The sequence below is a fragment of the Staurois parvus genome, unplaced genomic scaffold (assembly GCF_062004578.1).
Source record: "Staurois parvus isolate SC_StPar_1 unplaced genomic scaffold, SC_StPar_1.0 ptg000087l, whole genome shotgun sequence".
Taxonomy (NCBI): domain Eukaryota; kingdom Metazoa; phylum Chordata; class Amphibia; order Anura; family Ranidae; genus Staurois; species Staurois parvus.
The window spans coordinates 11932501-11956985 of NW_028317883.1; the positions used below are offsets into that span (position 1 = coordinate 11932501).

A 24485-nucleotide genomic window follows, 5' to 3' on the forward strand; every position below is an offset into this window, starting at 1 on the left:
CGCTTGCCTGCGGCGTGCCTCATATGTTACTGTAAGTGCTAACAAGGGTTATAAGTCAGCTTTAGCATATCACACAAGCAAACATGTCCATGTGTTCAACAGGCACCCTGACACCAGCATCATCTCAGAGCTTTCATCAGCTAGAAGAACCAAACATAGCCAAATGACACATCCTATTAACTGGAGCATCTGCTGACGCCTGCAGGTACCCACAGTGATGTCTGTGGGTGATTTTTGTGTGATGAAAAAAAAATATCACACAAATAAGAGTTTATTCAAAACACCTTTAAATATCGTCTCACATAAAAATATAATCTTCACTCTTATTGAAAAGGCAAGGAGTATAGCCTATAATCTGCTGCTGGAAATCTGACTATTTTTGAAAAGAAAAAGCATTGCAGCTGCTTAATCTCATGTTAGCAAGTTCCTGCTCTTGCATACATTCAAATGCAGGACAGGAATCAAAAGAACAAAGGAGAAACAGCTCAGAATATAGGCAATTATGTGCCATTTCCATACATTTGAGTTAAAAGAAACCTTAAATAAGACTGCCACTGCTGGCCTCCTCCTGATAATGTTGCCTGGCAGCTTCTGGATTCAATGCTTTCCAAATTACCGACCTAGAAGTATGCAACTAGTGAAGTCAGAAATCCTGGTCTACATACTTGCCTCCGTGACTCAAAGAATGGGTGCCACCAGAGCAGCGTGACAGACAGGCAATTAGCATTTCTTAGGGAGAGGTTGGCTGTGGATGCCTCCATATTTGTCTCAGCACAGTTTGTCTTTTAAGGGAAGTTTCTGAAGCACTTTCACAGAATATCCATAAATTCTGAGCAGCCACTGATTACTATAAATCCTGCTGCACCATAAGCGTATTATGTGTATGCTTACAAGACCACCTGGTGCTGCCTGTTTTGTTCAAGCAGCATCTGCTCCCAACCTACATAAATGAGTTTCAACTGAGCTGGTGACGTTGATAAAAATATTTAAGAGCTGCCAAATTGAACACAAGTTTGGGACAGGAGCCAGGAGAGAAGGGCCCCCCAGATGGCACCTAATGTCTCAATATCCGCAATGCTTGCAGGCCGCTCATTTCAGAAGGCGGAAAATGCTCAGAAGAGATCTAAGACTTTGGCAGCTTTACTTGCTGACGCACAAAGTAGATTGGCAGGGAAGTGGGGAGCCAGATGCAAGCTTTGTAGCTGAAGCCAACAAAGGACAAAAAAGGACAAGGCATCAGTCTAACAGCAACTTTCATGTTTCTTGATGGACTAGGCTGAAATAGGGAAGAAATGTTCTCAAATCCTTGACAGAATGCTATACAATCAACTTCATATGACAACTTCAAGCATCAGGTTGCAAAAGGTAGTTTTGAAACCTCACCAGCAAATCATGAGTCAACAATTTAGAAGCCTCAGAAGTTATGATGTAAGCATGCATCTAAGAGCTGATAAAAGAAGCTGGAGTCCTCAAGTGCTCCTACACCTAAACTGTTAACATAGTGATTGAGGAGGTCTTATATGCACTGAAAAGACTCCAGATAGGATTATACACCAGGGATCAGCAAAAACATTTCAGTATAAGGGCCACATTGTTTATTTTATAAATAAAAAATAAAAATCAGTCATTTATAAATTAATAAAATTTAAATGAATATGCTTACATGATGCTATTTTGTAATAAACATGATTCTGAACAAAAGAGAAAGAAAAGGAAAGTGAAGATGAGCCTTTAAAAGGTTAAAGTGATATTAAAGGCAGATTTTAAAAAATAACCATGTTATACGTAACGGCTTTTGCACAGAGCAGCCACGATCCTCTGCTTCTTGGATCCTCTGCTTCTTGGATCCTCTGCTTCTTGGATCCTCTGCTTCTTGGATCCTCTGCTTCTTGGATCCTCTGCTTCTTGGATCCTCTGCTTCTTGGATCCTCTGCTTCTTGGATCCTCTGCTTCTTGGATCCTCTGCTTCTTGGATCCTCTGCTTCTTGGATCCTCTGCTTCTTGGATCCTCTGCTGGTGCTCCTGGCTCCTCCCTCCTGTCGAGTGGACAAATAGAGCAGCTCGGGAGCGAGCCTGCTCGTGTACCCCCCACAGCAAGCTGCTTGTTCTGGGGGGTCCCAAGCCGCTGCTCTGTTTGTCCATTCACACACAACATGGCTCAGCCCCAACCCCTGCGACTGACAGTAGTGGAAGCCAATGGCTCTTGTTGCTGTCTCAGCTAACAAGGATGGAGAGACTAGAGATGGGAAGGCTGGGGGGGAGGGAAAAAAAACAAAAAATTTGGAAAACATTTTTTTACCCTATTTCAAAGCAGTTTTTTTTTCCAGAAAAAAATGGAAAAAAAATAAAATAAGTGTACTATATGTTCTTTTACAATGATAAATAATATATCTATGACATGGTGTTCAAACTAAATAACATTAAGACCTTAATAAAAGATTTCTGACACTATGTAAAGGCTTAAATTATTGCAGGTTCTCTCAGCTGAAGACAAGCAAATACTGGAATACAATTCAAGTAATGCTGTACTTTTCAATGCAGTTCTCAGACAAGAGAAATATGCATTTCTGCCACAAGGGGCACTACGGTGGAAAGGCTCCAGCTTAGTTTGCGTGTGGGCTCCATCTTGTACCTCCTACAGTTGGGTGATTGTTGGGATACAGTAGATGATAGTTCCGGTCCTCTCAGGCCTGCACTGACAGGTAAAAGAGTAAATTTGTCTGACAAATTAGTTTTTCTTTATAAACTTTAAATGATTCCTATTAATGTTCTCCATCATCACAGCATAATGTTTACCTACAGTCTGGTCAGTAAATAGTTTTTTCCTTTTCCGCCTCTCAGTATAATGGTGAGACCAATGGTTCCCTAGAGACATTAACATATGCTTTATGGAATGAAATGATGAGGACCAGAATGAAAGTGCAAGTAGCTTTTCCCTCCAGAGTTCTCATTCCAGAAAAACTTTCTGCTGCTTCTGGATCATCACAAAGTGTTTTTTCACCAGCAGCATCTTTAAGGAAGGAAGGGTTGCAAACCATGGCCTCCCAAAAATACACAATCCATTCATTTATAGATAAATTGACACCTGAAAATCAGGAGAACACTGATCAAGCTCTTCATAAAGCAGTACTTGTATATGCTTCTGAATCAGCATTGTTGTCAACTAAAAATACATATCGGCAGGAATCTTTTAAATTATCACGAGGGAAAGGGGGGTGGATATCCGTTCTCATGTATAATTGAAATGTTAATGTATACAGTCTTTGTTATTCCTTTTGTAATAAAAAATACAATTTTAAAAAGCAAGTTTAGTTTATTTACTGATTAAGCTGTACTTGTCTTTCAAGCATAATACTTTTATATACACTAGATTTCACCTTTCCAGTGTTAACAAACAACTTTCAATTTGTAAAACTACTCCACACTTTTTCCAAAAAAAAAAAAAAAAAAAGTTTTTTCTCACCATAGCTTTAAAATTCGCAGAAATTTTACATCTTTAGGACAGACCCAACAGAGCCGAGGCGCTCGTGCACTTCGCTGGATTGCAATGGGGGTGAGTATTGGGGGGAGGGGGCTGCTGCACACTAAGTTTTTTTACCTTTATGCACAGAACATAGAAATAGGTCAGCAGCATGACTTTTAGCATGCCAAGTACTGCACACTCATGGCACAAACAGCTGCTTCACAGTACTGTGAAAGTTTTTCTTTAGGATAACGTAAATTTAACTAAAATGTAACTGTACAAGTCTGATGAGTTGGCCTTGTTACCGTGAAAAGTTTGTAAAAACCTTCAGTACTTACAAGAAGACAGTGGACAAATTCAGGTCCACCAACAAGAGAAGTAAAGCTTCCCAGCTGCTCAGCGAGGGCCAGGAGTACTTCATCTTCATCGTATATAGTGTCTGGAATTCAGAATACACATCATGTAAACAAGAATAATATACTATATACAAAATTATATATATCTATAGATACATATATAGAATAATATACATTCTTCTCTTTATGAACAAAAATAATTATATACTACTGAAAAACCTTTATTCATGCAAATTTTGTTAAAGCAAATATTTAAATATTTCTAGCCAAACTCTAACAATTGAGTGTGGACTCCTAAAACTACCACTGCCATTAAATGCCCTTGTCCTCATCAACATCAAAGGGCTATGGACTTGGGGGGGGGGGGGGTCTTGCTTGAATCTCATGTCTTTTTCTGTTCTGTCGGCTCTTCGGTTTACATTCTGCTGGCAGGTGAGGAGTCATGGTTGTTGGGACACTGGTGAGTGCCGGCTCCTTTACAGCCAGCAGACCTAAGCTGAACGGTCACATTTAATAGTGGTAGGAACACTACTGCTAAATGTTTCAGCTCCTGCTGCATCTGGTCTGCGGTAAAATAACGTGCAAAAACAAGTTAAAATGGTAAACTCTTTGTATACTTTTACCTACAGGTAAGCATATAATAATGCTTATTAGTAGGTAAAATGAACATCTCCTACACGTCCACAGTTTGGGAGATATTCGCTCTTCTTGAGAGCCGGCACATGTGCTCTGAAGGAACGGGATACCTGTACTGGTCCTTCAGAGCACTGTGCCATGGCCCAGGACTCCAGCTTGCATGTGCGGGCTCGGCCAGTCACATGGCCGGAGCTCGTGAACCTGGAAGGAAGATCAGGTGAAGATGAAAGCCTCTGCAACAGTGGCAGCACACCGCTGGAGGGCTTTGGTTTAAGCTACTTTTTTGGGGGTTTATTTTTAAGGTGCTGTTTACTGTTTAAATATTGCAAAATAAAATAACTCATGCAGCATGTGCTTTTTTCTGAATTGCATTTTCCGGGGTTAAATAGAGCATTAGTTATTTTAACACAAACACTCACGCAGTGTTTAACTCTTAGTGAGTTGAGCCCTGAGAGCAAAGAGGAAGGCGCATAGCACAGAATTCAGTAATCCACGCTTACATCCCTTCCTATTGAGCCTGTTAGGTCTGTGAAATATGGTTGCAGGGGATTTTTTTCTTCTTAGTTTTGGATAGAGTGGAGAGGGAACAGAACCCCTGTCAGTTTTTGTTGCTGTCTGTGCCCCTGTTAAGGAGATTCACTCTTTCTATTTGTCTGTTCTGGTGCTTTCAGTGAAGGCAGTGGTAATGCTACAGCATACAAATCCATTTTTGCCAATGGTTCTAGATTTGTGGTGACAGTATTGAGAAGGCCCTTTATTGTCCCGCATTTAATTTTACCAATAGGACATCTTGCAGAGACCAACACTCATATCTATATAAAATACCTACCAGTAAGGAATGGCAGCAGTTCCGTCCTAGTTCTTTCCACACCCAAAGCCAGGGCTATAGTAGACAGCTTCTTAATGCTGTTAAGACGCAGCTGTGGGAGAAACATATCAAAATGACCAAACCATTGAGCAAAACATAACTACAAATACACACACACACATATATATATATATATATATATACACATATATACATACACATATATATATAAAAAAAAAACACAACAGTAAAAATGTATTTTCTGCAAAAAGATCTCTTAAAAAAATACTGTGTGCACAGAAAAATACACATTTATTCTGCCAGAAACCCAGCAAGCTCCCAAGTTTCTGTGGTGAGCTGACAATTCTGCTGCACTGAAATAACCAATGCCCTGACTAAGTTCTACTCTGATGGTGTAAGGAACTCCGCTCCCTCTATTGATAAAATAGATAGGTAGGTGTTCTGTAGTCCAGTCAGATAGAACTTAGGCATAACTATTGTATATAATATCTATGTTGCAGGGGCAGTGTTGGAAACACACCGGTTTTCTTGCTGACTAACCATTCTGTACTTGAAATGCTTTTAAAGAAAAACAAAATGGGGAACCATGCGCACATTGCACAAAAGGGACTGACTTTTTTTTTTTTTTTAAAGGTTACCTAGAAATACACCTTAAAGTAGAATTCGGCTAAAAGTTTATTATTTTAAATGGAGAAGTTAGAATCTCTGGCTGAATAGTCATGCCCACATTGGAGAAGCCTCCCCTTCATGTCTATGCCTGTGAAACTAGGCATAGAAAAAAAACTAAAATTAAAAAACTAGAATTGCAGTGCATAGCTGCTTTCAACTATACTTTTCACAACAGAAGCTGTAAAACTGCATTACCCCCCCCCCCCACCCACCCAAAATCCATAACTGGAAATCTAACACAAAGCATTGTTCTCACACACAGGTTTCATGCACTTGTATAGACATGTCACCAGTAAAGAGTGCTGAGATTTAAAAATTCCTAAGATCCAACAATTTTTTTTATAAGGTACATGCAAACTTTATTGACTGCTGTTGTAAAAGAACAGCTCTTAGAACCGATCCTTTGATACATAAGGATTTTGAGATCTTCTGGAGTGTTGCAAAGAGAATCCGTAATTAGAAGCACACATAAGAAGATAGGCAACATTTTGGATCTTCGTGTCAATAAAGATTCCCATGCAGACAGCTTTTTAATACAATCTTTACAGAAAAGCAAAGGATAAGAGTCAAACAACCTAGTATTACAATAGCCACAGCACTTGAAACATTTGGAGGCTGAAGTAGCAGGTGGATTTGTAGTAGCTTGGGAAGCAGACTTTTCAGCTGTGGAGACTTTTGAAGTACAGAAAACAGGAGAGCTCACAGCCTGGCTAATATTCAAATTAGGGAGGGAAGTGTAGGGACACAATGAAATCCCCCCCTTTGCGTGTGGACCCCTAGTCCAGCAGTACAAGAAGAAACACCAAGTGACTTCCTCAGCCTCACCGGAGATCTGGACATGCCTCTTAAACCACAAAGCACAGCCATAGTACTTACACCCAGTTCACACCAATGTGGGCTTGAAGTTGTGCTACTTCGGCACGATTTTAAAGCAGACGATCAGTGCGACTTCATTTACACAGATGTCAAGGCCACACATGAAACTGCACAAGAATCATGCGACTTGACTTTGATCCATCAAGTTGCATGACAAGTCTCAGTCTCATAGGGCTTTCTATTCCTAAGTTCGGGTGTGGGCTCAGTCACCAACGCTACTTTCCCATTGTTAGCATTTCCCATGGTGGCACAAGCTACAGTCTGCCCACGCTGTCCTGACCTGCGGCACACAGCAATGCAGCCAGAAAAATATCAATGCCTCAGAGAAAATAATGTGCGACACTCCCAGACCAAGGGGCTGGGCTGCACATTCCCCTCTCTCCTAGGCCACAACCCTCAGCTTCCAGCTCCTTGGGCCGCAGAGCTACACTCAAGATTCCAAAGAGAAGGAGAAAGACAAGGATTTAGGGACAGGGGGCTTCAGGAGTCAGGCCTTCCACAACCAGGGTCATAACTCTAGAAAAATGTATTAAATATTCCTGCTTTAATGTACTACACAATAGCTGTTCTTTATGGCTCTTTCACTTTGCAAGTCTATAAGCTTAGGGATGCACCAAAATTTCCTCCACCAAAACATAATCGGCCAAAAATAGCTATCAGTATGTAGCCGATAGGAAAAATGTAGCCAATACAAGGGACTGTGTGTAATGCAGGGAAAGGCAGGAGAGGAGCAGTGTACACAGACTATCACTATAGGTTGGTGCCGCTTTTTAAATGCAATTGCCAGGTTTTTTTTCCTTCACTATAGCTCAGAGAATCAGCTGTTACTTTCCCTGAGATAAAAGAAACAAAGTTTCTTTTTAGTTTCTTTCGCAAGCTAAACAATGTGTTCTTTAGCTCTGGGGAAAGTGACAGCTATGGTGAAGAAAAAAAAGCAAGCCGGCAATTGCATTTAAAAACCGGCACTGACATATAGTAACGGCCAGTGAGGGAGCCCTCTCTGTATGCACTGCTCCTCTCCTGCCCCCTCCTTGCACAGACTGCCCCCCCTTCCCCCTACAAAGAGGATCTGTCACTTATATGCTATCAGATATGGGACTATCGGTCCTCTATGTGATAGCAATAAAATCATTGGTTAAAAAAAAAAATATATACATACAAGTAGAAAAAAAAATGTGGCCTCCCCACATATGCAGACATCTCGGTTTAGGTTCTCGGCTACATGCATTCTGAGTTTTTGGTATCAGTTTCAGCACCAGAATTTTCAATTTGATGCACCAAGTGTCTCAAAAGCACTGCATAAGTACTCCGTAACTACACACGAGTCTAAATCAATGCTTCAAGTGTTACTAAACCCCGAACCCTGCATTCAGTACATCTGGTTTCCCACAGTACACGGAACATGGAAATGCAATAATTTTAGTAAATATAAACTGCTAGATACCTTTTCACATCAGCAGTTAGAGCAGTCTTGTGACTTCTATCAATGTCCAATAGAGCACTGGTTTCAGCTAGTAGTTTTCATTCTCCCCTGAGGCGGCTGCATGACCCCTGACCCTCTGTCTGGACAGTGCCAATTGCATGTGATCAGCACAGGGCCGCTCTCGAAAACCAAAAACTCTAGCAATACGCACCAAACTGAGCATGTGCAGCTTGCGCCCAAAGGCTTTGTTCTATCGGGAAATGGATTGGAGACAGTAGATGGGGGAGGATCAGAAAAGACAGGATCAAACATCCTATTTACACAATGCGGAGAATTAACCCCTTAAGTTCCACAGTAAGTATTACAAGCATGCTATTAGTGATTTTACTGTTGTGGATTTACTAACACTTTAACTTTACAATGCAGCCCTTTAGGCCGCAGCACTGTGGCAAAATGGTTAGCACTTTTGCATGTTCTCCCTGTGCCTGCATGGGTTTCCTAAGGGTACTCTGATTTCCTTCCACACTCCAAAGACATGCTGGTAGCTTAAATGGATCCCATCTAAATTAGCCCTAGTATGTGTATGTATGAATGTGAGTTAGGAACCTTAGATTGTACGCCCCTTGAGGGTAAATTGACAGCGCTATACAAGTACCTGAAATAAGTTTTAAAGTAAAGGTTTACCAGGTGCTTCTTGGTTTAGATCACATCATCCCATGCACCTCTTGATATATTTACATTTACTAGGTTACCCCAACTGGATATAAAATATTTGGAAACAATCCGGTTTCCTTTGCAATAACTTAAAATACGTCACCAAATCTGTTTTCTGTATAACTTATCCTATGCTAGCATTCTAGAACAAATCATCATTTTCTATTTGCCAGCAGCAGCAAGCCTTGAAATGGGAAATGTACCAGCTGGGTATTCTGGTCTGTATAGGAGTCTTCAACTCCAAAGTGGTGCCGAGAAACCAGCAAGTCATCTTCTGGAAGCAGAATGTGAACATTTATTTGGTAAGTAGGAGTTGCTGGCTCACTTACAAGTTATTACAGGTCTTTTCTGTCTGCAACAGGAAAAAACGAAAATACACAACGCCTTTCTATAACAGAACATCCTACTTCAAATCAAACCTATGGAAAATATTATGGGCAATGAAAGTGTCACTTAAAAATAACTGAACTTTCAATAAAAATGATATACTAGTGCCACCCGAAAAAAATCTCAAAAGTACTTTTGCTTGAAAACAAGTCCTATATTCAGCAGTACCGCTTCAGCCTCCAGGTTCTGAGCACATCCTGCTACAAGAAAATTGTAAACACAAACAAGGGTGCGATCACCAGGAAGGTGACCCCCCCCCCAAAAAACAAACAAAAACACTGTCACCAAGGGATACTGAAAAAAGTCAATGCTAGTGACAATTTAAAAGATGCCTCATGGTACATACAGGTAGGCAGTTATACACTGACAGGACGCATCAATGAACTACCTAGAGTGCTCACCAGTGCTCTGGTATTTCACTGAAAACTACTAGCCATTAGCTGCAAAGGATGATGGTAGCTGTAGTTTCCCCATTTACAGAACTCTGTTCTGGATTTTTTTTTTTTTTCAACCACCTCCCGTCCGGTCATTGTATATAAACAGCCAGACAGTGGCAGTACAGGGTCGGGTGGCCGCTTATAAACCGCCTCCTGCTTGGGAGCGCGCAGCACCGCGATTCGGTGCCCGCTGTGTCCAACACCGATCGTCATACGGGACCTCTGTGCGAGGTCACGGTCATGTGATCACTGAGTGGCCAATCTGTGATCACATGCAGAGTGGTAAGCAAGATGTCACTTCTGACATCATTGCTTACTACGTGTGAAATCTGTGAATGATCACAGAGGTCACATGGAACAAGGCTATTCACAACAGCCTTGTACCATGTGACAAGCTGTGACCAATCACAGCTCACACAGTAGTTCTCAATGGCTGCAAGAATGCAGCCAGAGAGAAGGAGAAATGATTGCTTTTACAGCCATTATGGGTGTAAAAGCAATCAGTGTGAAAAAAAAAAAAATCTTCATCACCCCCCACAAGTAGTACAGTGTCACCATGGTGACACTGTACTGCTAGGGTGACAGTATGTAAAAAAAAAAAAAGTTTAAAGATTATAATTTTTGGTTATAAATTATTTGTTTTTTTACTAAAAAGAGGACATAAATGATTTATGATGACATTATTTTCAAAATTTTATACGAAAAACAATTTTTTTCAAAATGTTTGGACTTTTTCATTTACATAGCAAAAAAAATAAAAATCTCAGCGGTGAATAAATACCACCAAAATAAAGCTTTATCTGTCTCAAAAAAATGCTAAAAAATTAATATGGGTACAGTGTTGCATGACCGCGCAATTGTCATTCAAAGTGTGATAGCACTGAAAGCTGAAAATTGGCCTGGACAGGAAGGGGGTAAAAGTGTCCGGACTGGAAGTGGTTAACCACTTGAGCCCCAGAGGATTTACCCCCCTTAAAGACCAGGCCTTTTTTTGCTGTTTGGCGCTGCACTAATTCAAATGATAATTGCGCGGTCATGCAATGCTGTACCCAAACGAAATTTACGTCCTTTTTTCACACAAATAGAGCTTTCTTTTGGTAGTATTTTATCACCTGTGCGCTTTTTATTTTTTGCGCTATACACAAAAAAACCACGAAACATTTGAAAAAAACCAATATTTTCTACTTTCAGCTATAAAAAATATATCGTAAACTCAAAGTTAGTCATAAATTTAAGCCAAAATGTATTCTGCTACATGTTTTTGGTAAAAAAAATCCTGTGCATTAGCGGGCAAACTGGCGCTATCTGGGAGGGGCGCTAACTCTATCGGAAGTCGCCAGTGACACTGATCAGTAAAAATCACTTCACTGATCAGTGACACTGGTGACAGGGCAGTGAAGGGGTTAACTGGGGGGGGGCGATCAGGGGGTTAAATGTGTCCTAGAGTGTTCTAACTGTAGTGTAGTGCTTGTGTAGTCACTTTTTGGATGTCTTCTTCTCTGTCTGGAACGGAATGTGTCCAGGCAGAGAAGAATGACATCATATCATGCCCTGTGTAAATATCAACACAGGACAGGATAGGACAGGGACCGATCATGTGATTTCAGCCAGAAATCACTGGCTGAAATCTAATGATCGATCCCTCCTGGATCGAATCGTATCACCCGCGGGTCGGCGGGAGCGCGCGCCCCCTGCCCGCGAATGTGTCGGGAGCGCGGAGCACGTTTTAAAACGTGCTTTTGCGCTCCACTGCCGCCCTGCACACGTATATACACAGTGGCAGGGCAGCAAGCGGTTAATTGTGACAGTGAGTTCAGGGAGACGCTGTCACTAGAGGTGGCAGATCAGGGATCGGCTACAGTTGTGGGAACAGGTTACATGTTCCAACCATTTTTAGGGTGGAACAAGTAAAATGTTCCCAGAGGTAAACATCCTTTAAATAAATAAAAAAAAATACTCAAAAAAAAAAAAACATTGCACATGCATGTAAACACATTGCAAACATGCGTAAACAGAAACACACAGTGAACACAGAGATTATGGGGTAAACAAGACCTGTTGTACACACAGCCCAGTCACATGATCATTATCTATTTGTATCTTCTACCATTGTACCATGCTGTATTATAGTATCCAGGTGACCCTGCAAATCAGCTTGGCCAAGGTCAACATAAAATTGGGAATTGTGTCCAGTTCAGGAGACCTCACATACAAAAAGATATTGATAAGATAGAACCAGTCCAGAGACAGGTAACAAAAATGGTGAAATGTCTGAGGGATAAGTCCTCATGCACACCGGACATTTTTACAGCGGCTGTTTTTGGCTTTTGGTGTTTTTTTCTACAGCCAGTAAACCCCCCAGCATGTTATTCTATGTATTCATGCACACACAGAATGTAATCAATGTTTTTTTGGCAGGGGTGTTTTTTGGCTGGAAAAAAAACCCAGGACTAGTGGGTTTCCAGAGGAGTTGTTTTTAGCTGTAAAAATGCTCTAACGCTAAAAAACACGGCAAAACGCGGCCAATCTGTGTTTTTGGACTTTTAAAAAAAAATCCGCTACAGAAACGCAAAGAGGCAAAACGCCACAGAACGCTAATGCAAAACACTAAAAAAAAAACACTTTTTTAAACGCGACTTTACACAGCTAGCGTTACCAGCGTTATTAAAACGCCCCGTGTGCATGAGGACTAAAGCATATCAACAGAGACTTCAGGAACTTAATATGTACAGTCTGGGAGGAAAGAAGGGGAAGGGGAAACATGACTGAAACCTTTAAATATATCAAGGGTGTGAATAAAGTTCAGGAGAGCAGTATTTTCCATATGAAGTCAATACCAAGAACTAGTGGTGCACCAAGATGAAAATTCAGGTGCCGAAACCAAAAATTTAGGATGCACTTGGCCAAAAACGAGTTTTTAAAACTGAATATAGATATTTTGGAAACAAAATACTAAAGATTAAAAAAAACAAAAACACACAATATATACCCCAATTTTTTTGTAAAATATGAAAGATGTTGTTACGGCAAGTAATTAGATACCCAATATGTCACGCTTTAAAATTGCGCACGCTTGTGGAATGGCGTCAAACTATGGTACTTAATCTCCATGAGTAACTCTTTAAACATTTCTACAAGTTACCAGTGTAAAGTTACAGAGGAGGTCTAGTGCAGCATTATTGCTCTTGCTCTGATGTTCGTGGCAATACCTCACGTGTGGTTTGAACACCGGTTACATACATGCATCCCTTGTGATAGAAATTAGTAGTGACAGGGCCTCTTTATAGAGATATATGGGGGCAATAGGACCCCACATCTCTCCTCTACAATGTAATGCATTGGATAAAAAAAAGCATTGATCTAGTGCCTAAAAAAAAAAAAAAAAAAAAGCCTCGCTTACAAGGCGCTGGGAGTGACATCACTCTGGTCCTCCAACGGCATAGAGATGAGCGGAAGCCATCTTTCCTCCACTTATCTCTATGCCCAATGCCGGGATAATTTGGCGGTTTCTCAGGTAAGGCGGAGAACTACCAAGCGGCGACAGTGGCGAGGGGGCGGTGTTATTTTCGGCACCTGTATCGGTGCTTATTTTCATATTGGTCAATGTCCTATAGGGGCGTTTTCGTCCGAAACGTTTAGGCCACCGAAATTTCAGTGCACCCCTACCAAGAACATGGGGACGTGACCTCAAACTAACTGGAGAAAAGTTCAAAACTAATCTGAGAAAGCTATTTTACTGAAAAGGGTAGTTGATGCTTAGAATAGACTAACAGCAGAGGTAGTGAGTGGAAACTTTAAATGTTTCCACATTTGTAAATACCTGGTTGATCCTAGCATTTCTCTTCACTGCTCGATTGTTGGTGGCAACCTTAGTGAGCATGCTCCATAATTGTACTCACAGGAAGCCATTCACTACCATTTTACTTGCTGCAAGCTGTCCCACATGACTCTTCAGTAGCTGTACGGGTGACAAGTTCTCCCGCTGCTGCCCCACATGATCATTGTATTTTCTAGCTACATAGTTAGTCTGGCTGAAAAAAGACAAAAGTCCATCCAGTTCAACCATAGGAAAAAAAAAAAAAAAGTTATAATCCTACACCCACAGTTGAGCCAGAGGAAGGCAAAAAAAAACCAGCAAAGCATGATCCAATTTGCTCCTGCTGAGAAAAAAATTCCTTCCTGATCCCCCGACAGGTAATAAGATATTCCCTGGATCAACTTTACCTATAAATGTTAGTATCCAGTTATATTCTGTGTATCTAAGAAACAATCCAGGCCACTGAGCTGGCCAGAACCAACACTTGAGGGAGTCTATTCCACATTTTCACAGCTCTCACTGTGAAGAAACCTTTCCGTGCTTGGAGATTAAATTTCTTTTCCTCCAGATGTAAAGAGTGCCCCCTTGCACTCTGTGATGACCTCAGGGTGAATAGCTCTACACCGAGTTCACTATATGAACCACTGATGTATTTATACATGTTGATCATATCCCCCCTTAATCTCCTCTTCTCAAGAGACAATAAATTCAGTCTAGCAAGACAGATCTAGCAGACAAGGTGATGACTGTGTTCTCTCTCCGGCTCCACCTTCCTGCAAGTGCAGCCCTCTATTATTAACCTCCCTAGCGGGATGATTATGTCAGTATTTCTGTGCTCAAAGCGGTACATTTTTTTTGCATGGAAATATCTTTTTATTGTAGGCTGTAATTTTTAGGAATAACTCACTGAAATCTGCCCGAACAAGAGTCTAGTAAACATCCCGGGTATGATAAAATTTGAACCACGAAATCAAATTATAATATAATAAATCATAAAAAAATATAATAAATTTAATTCAATAATATAATTAAACCAAAAACACTGAAATTTGAAATATAGCGCCAAGTTCGCACATCACTGAGCTTAGCCGCAAAATTGTTTTCAGTGTCTGATGACAAATTTCCCCACGAATCATTATCACTCAATTCTGCAAGTGGTTCTGATTTACTATCGCTGTTCTCTAGCCGGTCTAAAACCGATTTTGACCTAAAGGGACGCTTTTTGGACACCATGGACTTTTCTCAGTTTCCAGGCAGAAAGAACAGTAAAAATGCAGGCAGGGCACAGGACAAAGCACTCGGGACAAAATGTATGTGAAATGGTTTGATACAGTAATGTTTTACTATGTGATTTTACTGTATTTAGTGAATGTCACTTTTTAAAATTTTTTAATTTCCCGCCGGTTTCGGCCCCGTACGTCCCAACGCTCGCAGGGACCGAAACCCGGAAGATGGATGCCAGCATCGGCCGGAGGAGATGGCCAGGGACGCTGCAGGGGTGGACATCGCGGGAGTGAAGGACAAGGTAAGTGAAACAGGGATCCCGGAGCAACGCTGCAGGGTAATCCCGAATGTAGCTCAAGGTTACCGCTTTTGGCACCGGTAATTAACCCCGAGCTACACTCGGGAATACCGCCAGGGAGGTTAACAAGCTGGTCACTGTCAACTGTGTTTACAGGAACTGCAGTGGCAAGAAGGAGGAGCTGGAGAGGTAAAGAGAACACAGCCAAGTGCTGAAATGGCCAGGAAAAGAGGAGAAAGCTGGGAGGAGGTGTGCGCTTTGCTCTCTCTCCCTTCAGAACTGACACACCCACATGACTCTTCATAAACTGTAGGCGTTGCTACAGCACGTAGATTGACATGTTCTCTCCACCTTCCTGCTGCTCCACGTGATCACCGTCACCCAGGAGGGATCGCTTGCTCCTCATCCAGCTTTCACAACACAGCAGGAAGAGATCTACAGATGTCTGCGTTAAATGACACTTTAATTGCAGGTGCAAATGGAGGCTGGTGAAATCTTGTAAATCAACAGACAAGAGGACCCAGGGCAAAGAGATATGTGGCTTTTTAAGCCCTTACCACCAACCACTTAGAGGCTGTATAACGCCAGAGGCCAGTGGAAGCTGCAGATCATGTAATCAGCTGTCAAAGTGGTTATGCGTTCAGAAGTCTGTCCTACTTGCTCTGGATTGTAGACCGTGAACAGGAGCTTTCACAGTAGTGTGTGGGATCTCTCCACAGGTGCTTTATGGGACTGAGATCTGGACTCATTGCTGGTCAGTTCAGTACTCTGCAGCGCTTTGAATCAAACCATTTCTGGGTGCTTTTTGGCATGTGCTTTGGGTCATTGTCCAGCTGTAAGACCCATGACCTCTGACGGAGACCCAACTTTCTGACACTGGGCCCTACACGGTACCCCAGAATTCTTTGTTAGTCTACAGATTTCACATCGCCATGAAGACGGTCAAGACATCCAGTGCCTGAAGCAGCAAAGCAACCCCAAAACATCAGTGAACCTCCGCCAATTGTGACTGTAGGGACTGTATTCTTTTCTTTAAAGGCCTCATTTCTTTTTCTGAAAACAGCAGGATGGGCTTTACCAAAAAGCTGTAACTTTGTTTAGTATGTCCACAGAACATTCTTCCAAAAGGATTTTGGCTTCCTTAAGTATTGGGAAACTCCAATCTGGCTTTAGGTTCCTGTGTCAGTAATGGGGTCCTCCTGGTGTCCCTTTTCATTCAGATTGTGACATATAGTGTGTGTACCCTGGTGTGTCTGAAGGTCAGCTTATATTTGTCTGGAAGTTGATTGAGTTTAACCACCATTCAAACAATCCTTTGTTGAAATCTTTCATCAATTGTTTTTCTTTCGTTCAAGTCCAGGGAGATTAGCTACAGTGCCATGGGCTATAAATTTCTTGACAATGTTGCGCACAGTGGACACAGGAACATTAAAGTGTTACTAAACCCACAACAGTAAAATCAGTCTGTATATGCAGTAAAACACGCTGTTATACTCACTGTGGAAGCTAAGGTGTTAATTCTCTGGATTGTGTAAAAAAGCTATTTGATCCTGACTTCTCTGACCCTCCCCTTCTTCCAGTGCCCCCTGTCTCCTGATAAGACATATTGGGTGGAGTCACCCTGAATATGCTCAGTTTGGTGTGTATTGCTAGAGGTTTTTTTTTTTCTTGGGAGAGTGCAGGTGATCAGCACAGGGCCAATCAGCACTATCTAGACAGAGGGTCAGGGGTCCTGCATCTTCCTAGAGCAAAATGAAAACTCCTCCAACAAGCATTAACATGTGCTCGGCTGGACACTGATAGTCACGAGACTGCTCTAACTGCTGATGAGAAAATGTATATCATGGTTTGTAATTACTAAAATAATTGCATTTCCATATTCTATGTACTATGGAAGAGCAGATATAGTGAATGCAGGGTCTTAAGTTTAGTAACACTAAGATCTCGGAGATGAACTTGAAACCTGGGATTGCGGAAAAAGCATGAACAATTTTTGTGCTAAGGCACTGCTGACTCAGATAATTCATTGTTGCTCTGTCTCTTCTCCATGTGGCACACAGAAACACACAACAGAAAGGTGGAGTAAATTTTTCACCATTTTAAAGGATTTTCACCTTTTAGACAAAAATAAATACACATTTTTTTTGCAGGTAAAAAAAAAAAAATGTGCCCTTATTCTTTTTGTCTACATGAGTCTGGAAAGCACTGCACCAAGGATCAGTGTATCGCTGAAGCCATGCAGGTCTCCTGCAGACCTGTCAGAATTTATGCTTGCCATAAGGGATGTACAAGCAAGCAGATATCCTGACAGGAAGCTTCAATGAAGTATCATGGTGCTCCACAGCGTCGTGGTAGTTAATTGAAAACTACAAGCCGATAGCCGCTAATGACGGCCATAGACAGGTCGAAAAAGAAAAAAAAAAAAAACAACTTTAGGGCTCGTTCACACTTGGCTGTTTTACCAACACTTGCCAAACGCCCCTATAGCGTTTGGCAAGCGTTGGTCCGGTGTTTGCAGAGCGTTTTTTAACGCTACGCAAACGCCACATGCGCGGTTTAGCGGAGGTTGATAGGCGTTTGCCGAGCGTTAAAAACGCCCCACAAACGCCTATAATGCAGTTTGAATGGTGTTACCGCTCCGCAACCGCGTCGCAACTGCACTGCAAACGCGGGCCGGGCGTTTGCGGAGCGGCACCATAGACTAGAATAGGAGGCTTTAAGGCCTCCTGACTCGACCAGAGGCGTCCGTTTTGCCACGATGCAACGCGACCCAACGCTCCCGTTAGAACAGCACTATGTGCTGTAATGTGCAGAATTGGCAGAGGCGTTTGGGAAGCTGTAAAAATGCTTCCCAAATGCCTCTCTGCCGCCTGCACACAACGCTAGTGTGAACATAGCCTTAGTGAGTTAATTGGTCGCCCGTTTTTTGCATGTTTTTTTTTTTTATCGGTCATGTTGGAAAATTCGCTGCCGATTTTGACAATCGGCCGATTTTCCCGGCAATGATGGGCAAATTGGCCAATCGTTTTACCGATAAAAAATCTGCGCATGAGCCGTGACCTGCAAAGGACAGAAGTTATGGGGTGAACTTTATGATTTTGTCGGCCGATTTATTTTACAGTTGGTGGCAACGTCGGCCAAACAAACAACCGATTTTTAGTTTTGTTTTTTTTCGAAAAATCGGCCAATGTTCAACCCGTCTATGCCCTGCATAAGGTTATGGGAACACGGTACATGTTCCCAAAGGTGAACTTATCCTTTAGCTGGTTGCCGGCGTGATTTCTATAGTGATTTCTATATTGTCAGCACCTGTTAATTGATACAGGTGAGTTTAATTACAAATTATAGGAACACGACCCTGGGTACACATTTGTGCAGGTGGTGCCGCTGCGGGTCCACACGAAAATCCGCGCAGCCGCACCGCCCGCACAGACAAATGCGTGCCCGTGGGCAGGTGCCATTTAGTTCAAATGGCACGCCGCCCTCACTGGAAAACGCAACTGTACTGGGAACCGAGGTTCCCATGCGGGCTGCGTTTTCCAAGTGCAGGGACTTCTTCCCTGCATATCACGGGCAGGGGAGTCCATTAAAATGAACGCATGGCCGCATATATGTGAACCAGGGGTCAAACTTGGAACAATTATTTCTTACAATTTTGAGAAGGTAATAAGTTTGTCCAGTCCATTTTTGGAGTTGTGTGGAATGTGTCAGATTTGGCTGTTTCTCCACTTTGTGTCATACCAATTCAATCAAAAGAAAAACATAAGAATGCCTAAACATTTGTAATTGCAGCACTTTTCTGGGCAAAGTGGTGCATTATCTTACAGAAATGTAGGGGTGCCAATATTTTTGGCCATGACTGTGGCTGTATATCAGAGTGAGAGCCAAGGCACTGCTGCCTCTGTTAGTCTCAAGAGATTTGGAATGAAAAATGGTGACATCACCACTGACAAGGAAACAAAACACTACAAAAAGGTGGCTGCTTCCTCAGACACACAGCGCAGAGCAAGCCATGGTAAGTCAACAATGAGGAAAGACCCACTTCAGGGAGACCACAAGGCAATGCTAATAACGAATTTGTACCCAGCTTCAATTATTACACCACCTTATTTATATTTACCCCAAACACTAAGTGGTTTAAAAACGGCCCCACAACCATCCTTAAGAGAAATGGCAGCATCCTATTACGTTTGTTCGGATGAGGCCAGTTAGGCGTTTCCTTCAACCTACTCTGCATTCTATGTGTTGGGGTAGGCATGCAGACCTGAAGACTGGGGGGGCAGGTTCTTTGCCAGGCTGGTAAAAATGTTGGCCACCCTACCAAAGACTTCATGTAAGAGTCTGCCACAAGACACAGGTTACAAGGCATGAGCGGAAATAAACATTACACCAGCCCCATGCTAGCAATGCTGCAGCAGAACAATCAGAGGTTTACAAGGGTAGATTCAAAGGCCTGACAACTTATTGCTGCACTCATCTGGTAAAATCCCTTTGCTTCATGTAATTGGATATGGTGGTAATCACATATATGTGACCTTTTAAAATCAAAGTGGACTATGTAAGCCACAGATTAAGGTAAATTAAGTGGATTTGGATTTAGCATGTGTGCCTTGATGGCATTAGTAGCTTAGATACTGATTTCCCTTATTGCTAGAAATGTTGGGAAGCTATAACCCGGCACTATTTAAGGCAGGCAGAAGTTAGGGCAAAAACCTAAATAATCTTTCAGTGACCACAGGCCAGTGCAGTTTAGTACGTCTGTTGCCAAAAAAAACAAGTTACCTAAAATACTGCCAATAACTGGAAAATTGTATTTAAAGCTGAGCTCCACCCAAAAGGTGAAGTTCCATTTTAAGCCTTTGTACCCCGCTCCCCATTAAGGATTGGCACCTTTGGAGAGCGGAAGGGGGGAGGGGGTGCGGGTACCCAAATTTGACATGTACCCGATCCCACTTCCAAATCGGAATCGGACGTTGTCGTCCCCCCCTCCCTGTAGTCTTCTGGGACACGTTACAGGTCCCAGAAGACTACAGGGCCATTCACAAAGCACATGCGCAGTGGGTACCCAGCTGTGAAGCCACAAGCTGTCACAGCTGGGTGCCCACACTGAAGATGGCGGTGCGAGGGAGAGAAGATGGCCGGTGAAATCAGCTGTGGTGAAGACACCGCTGGACCATGGGACAGGACAGGTGGGACAGGGGAGTGGCTGTATTTTAAAAGTCAGCAGCTACAGTTTTTGTAGATGCTGACTTTTTGTTTGCTTTTTTTTTTTTTTTTTTTTTGCTGGAACTCCGCTTTAACACTAAAAGGGCCATAAAGGATAAGTTCACCTTTTGTAACATCAAAGATTATAAAATAGGAGGCGCTTGCTTAGCATAAGAATAAACAATGTGTCAGAAGAGAGTCCAGTAAGGTGCATTTCCATACACCATAAGAGCAAATGAGAGTCATATAAGAGGATGCTGGATAATGCCTATTTTCCAAACCAATCTTCTCCACCACTGGTTTTAAATAGTTGAATTCCACACTCACCAGAAAGTTTTGACCCCGTTAGGATGGTCAAACAGCGCTAAATTATAATATCCAAGCCTATCCTCTCATGGGGTAGATATCCAGACTTGCCTTCAATCAACAATATCTGGCAAACTGACTCAACAGCAGATAACCATAACAAATATCCAAGTGTAGTGTTCCTTGGCACCAATCAAAATGTATTAAAATATCACTCATATGATCAGGTTTTAGTGAAAAAGTGCCATTTTGAAAAGGGTCCTGCGCAAGCTTGTAATGGTACGTTCCAGACTTACAAGTGATAAAGTAGAGTGGCATGTGGAGATACACCATATTGTCAAAAGTATTGGGGTGCCTGCCTTTACGCAAACAAACTTTAATGGCATCCCAGTCGTAGTCCGTAGGGTTCAATATGGAGTTGGCCCACCCTTTGCAGCTATATATTGGCAGCACAGTGGCTAAATGGTTAGCACTTCCGCCTGGCAGTACTAGGGTCGTTGGTTCGAATCCCAACCACGGCACCACCTGCCTGGAGTTTGCATGTTCTCCCTGTGCCTGCGTGGGTTTCCTCCGGGTACTCCGGTTTCCTCCCACACTCCAAAGACATGCTGGTAGGCGAATTGGATCCTGTCTAAATTGGCCCTAGTATATGTATGTATGAATGTGAGTTAGGGACCTTAGATTGTACGCCCCTTGAGGGTTAGGGACTGATGTGAATGTACAATATATATGTAAAGTGCTGCATAAATTGGACGGCGCTATATAAGTACCTGATATAAATAACAGCTTCAACTCTTCTGGGAAGGCTGTCAACAAGGTTTAGGAGTGTGTCTATGGGAATGTTTGACCATTCTTCCAGAAGCGCATTTGTGAGGTCAGGCACTGATGTCGGACTAGAAGGCCTGGCTCACAGTCTCTGCTCTAATTCATCCCAAAGGTGTTCTATCAGGTTGAGGTCAGGACTCTGGAGGCCAGTCAAGTTCCTCCATCCCAAACACACTCATCCATGTCTTTATGGACCTTGCTTTGTGCACTAGTGTGCAGTCATGTTGGAACAGGAAGGGGCCATCCCCAAACTGTTCCCACAAAGTTGGGAGCATGAAATTGTTCAAAATGTCTTGGTATGCTGACACCTTAAGAGTTTCCTTCACTGGAACTAAGGGGCCAAGCCCAACCCCTGAAAAACAACCCCACACCATAATCCTAGTGGTGCACCGAACTGAAAATTGTGGTGCCGAAACTGAAAATTCAAGATGCACTTGGCCAAAAACCGAAAGACAGTTTTTAAAAATTAATATTTTTTTTATAAGAAATTTTTTTGGAAAAAATACACTTTAACATTTAAAAAAAAAAAAAAAATTATATATATATATATATATATATATATATATATATATATATATATATATATATATGTACAGTTGCAAGAAAAAGTACGTGAACCCCTTGGGATTATGTGGAGTTTTGCATGAATTGGGCATAAAATGTGCTCTGAACCTCATCTAAGTCACAACAATAGAAGAACACAGTCTGCTGAACATAATACTACACAAACATTAGATGTTGCCATGGTTTAATTGCACATAACATGTAAACATTCACAGTGCAGGGAGGAAAAAGTATGTGAGGCCCTAGCTTAATGACTTCTCCCAGAGCTAATTGGAGCCAGGAGTGAGCCAACCTTGACTCCAATCAGTGTGATGATATTGGATGTGTTGCTGACAGCTGTCCTGCCCTTAAAAAACACACACCTGTTTTGGGTTTACTGGTTTCAAGAAGCACTGTCTGATGTGAACCATGCCTCGCAGAAAAGAGCTCTCAGAAGACCTATGATCAAGAATTGTGGACTTGCATGAAGCTGGAAAGGGTTACAAAAGTATCTCCAAAAGCCTTGATGTTCATGCGTCCACGGTAAGACAGACTGTCTACAAATGGAGAAAGTTTAGCACTGTTGCTACTCTCCCTAGGCGTGGTCGTCCTGTAAAAATGACTGCAAGAGCACAGCGCAGAATGCTGCATGAGGTAAAAAAGAATCCCAGAGTGTCGACTAAACACCTACAGAAATCTCTGGCACATGCTAACATTTTTGTTGACACATCTACAATAAGGAAACCATTAAACAAGAATGGAGTACATGGGAGGACACCACGGAGGAAGCCATTGCTGTCCAAAAAGAATATTGCAGCACGTTTGAAGTTTGCAAAAGAGCACCTGGATGTTCCACAGCACTACTGGCAAAATATACTGTGGACAGATGAAACCAAGATTGACTTGTTTGGGAAGAACACACAACACTATGTGTGGAGAAAAAAAGGCACAGCACACCAACATCAAAACCTCATCCCCACTGTAAAACATGGCGGAGGGTGCATCATGATTTGGGGCTGCTTTGCTGCCTCAGGGCCTGGACGGATTGTTGTCATTGATGGGAAAATGAATTCCAGAGTTTATCAAGACATTTTGCAGGAAAACGTACGACCATCTGTCCGCCAACTGAAGCTCCACAGAGGATGGGTGATGCAACAGGACAATGACCCAAAGCATACAAGTAATTCAACAAAACAATGGCTGCAACAGCACAGAATACGCCTTCTGGAGTGGCCCAGTCAGAGTCCTGACCTCAACCCGATTGAAATGCTGTGGCATGACCTTAAGAGAGCGATTCACACCAGACATCCCAAGAATATTGCTACACTGAAACAGTTTTGTGAAGAGGAGTGGTCCAAAATTACTCCAGATCATTGTGCAGGTCTGATCTGCAACTACAGGAAACGCTTGGTTGAGGTTATTGCTGCCAAAGGAGGGTCAACCAGTTATTAGGTCCAAAGGTTCACATACTTTTTCCTCCCTGCACTGTGAATGTTTACATGTTATGTGCAATTAAACCATGGCAACATCTAATGTTTGTGTAGTATTATGTTCAGCAGACTGTGTTGTTCTATTGTTGTGACTTAGGTGACGTTCGGAGCACATTTTATGCCCAATTCATGCAAAACTCCACGTAATCCCTAGGGGTTCACATACTTTTTCTTGCAACTGTATATATACACATACACACACACACCGCAATTTTTTGGTAAAATATGAAAGATGATGCTATGCCAAGTAAATAGAAACCCAACATGTCATCCTTTAAAATTGCGCACGCTCGTGGAATGGCATCAAACTACGGTCAGCATGAGTGACGCTTTAAAAATTTCTACAGGTTACCAGTGTATAGTTACAGAGGAGGTCTAGTGCGAGAATTATTGCTCTTGCTCTGATGTTTGTGACAATACCTCACGTTTGGTTTGAACACCATTTACCTATGTGGGCGTGGCCTACATATGCGTTCACCATTATGTGCAAGAATGGAGGTGACGGGGGGCACTTTAAACTTTCTTTTTAATTTTTTTTCACACTGTCCCTTTAAAAAAAAAAAATTGTAATCACTTTTATTCCTATCACAATGAATGCATGCATCCCTTGTGATAGAAATAATTACTGACAGGTCCTCTTTTTTTTTTTTTTTTTAACTGGACATGTTTAATAGCAAAAATTCAAAATGTTTTGTTTTTTTTGCAAAATAATTGGTCTTTGTTTATAGCGAAAAACTATTTAAAAATGCACAGGTTACCAAATACCACCAAAAGAAAGCTCTATTTGTGGGGGGGACATAAATTTCATTTAAGTACGATATAGCATGACAGGTAAAGTGTTGCAGCGCCATATGATCTGTCCACATGTAGACATACTGTAGGTGTCTGCCAGCACTCTGGCAGAGACCCTGCAGCATGCCTGCGCATTCATGACAACTTGCAAACTGGTTCCTAAGATATGGGACATGGCATCCTGGATGTGGTTTG

At 42.0% G+C, this 24485-nt stretch overlaps 1 protein-coding gene across 1 annotated transcript in view; it reads right to left on the reverse strand.

Moving 5' to 3' along the window:
• The window catches only part of PPP2R1B (protein phosphatase 2 scaffold subunit Abeta), a 69886-nt gene that overhangs the window by 37985 nt on the left and 7416 nt on the right, over positions 1–24485 (reverse strand). The window contains exons 2-3 of the mRNA XM_089670177.1: positions 5285–5375; positions 3802–3902 (exon numbers count right to left, since the gene is read on the reverse strand). Of these exons, the coding sequence (XP_089526303.1) occupies positions 3802–3902; positions 5285–5375 (192 nt within the window). The remainder of the gene's footprint in view (positions 1–3801; positions 3903–5284; positions 5376–24485) is intronic.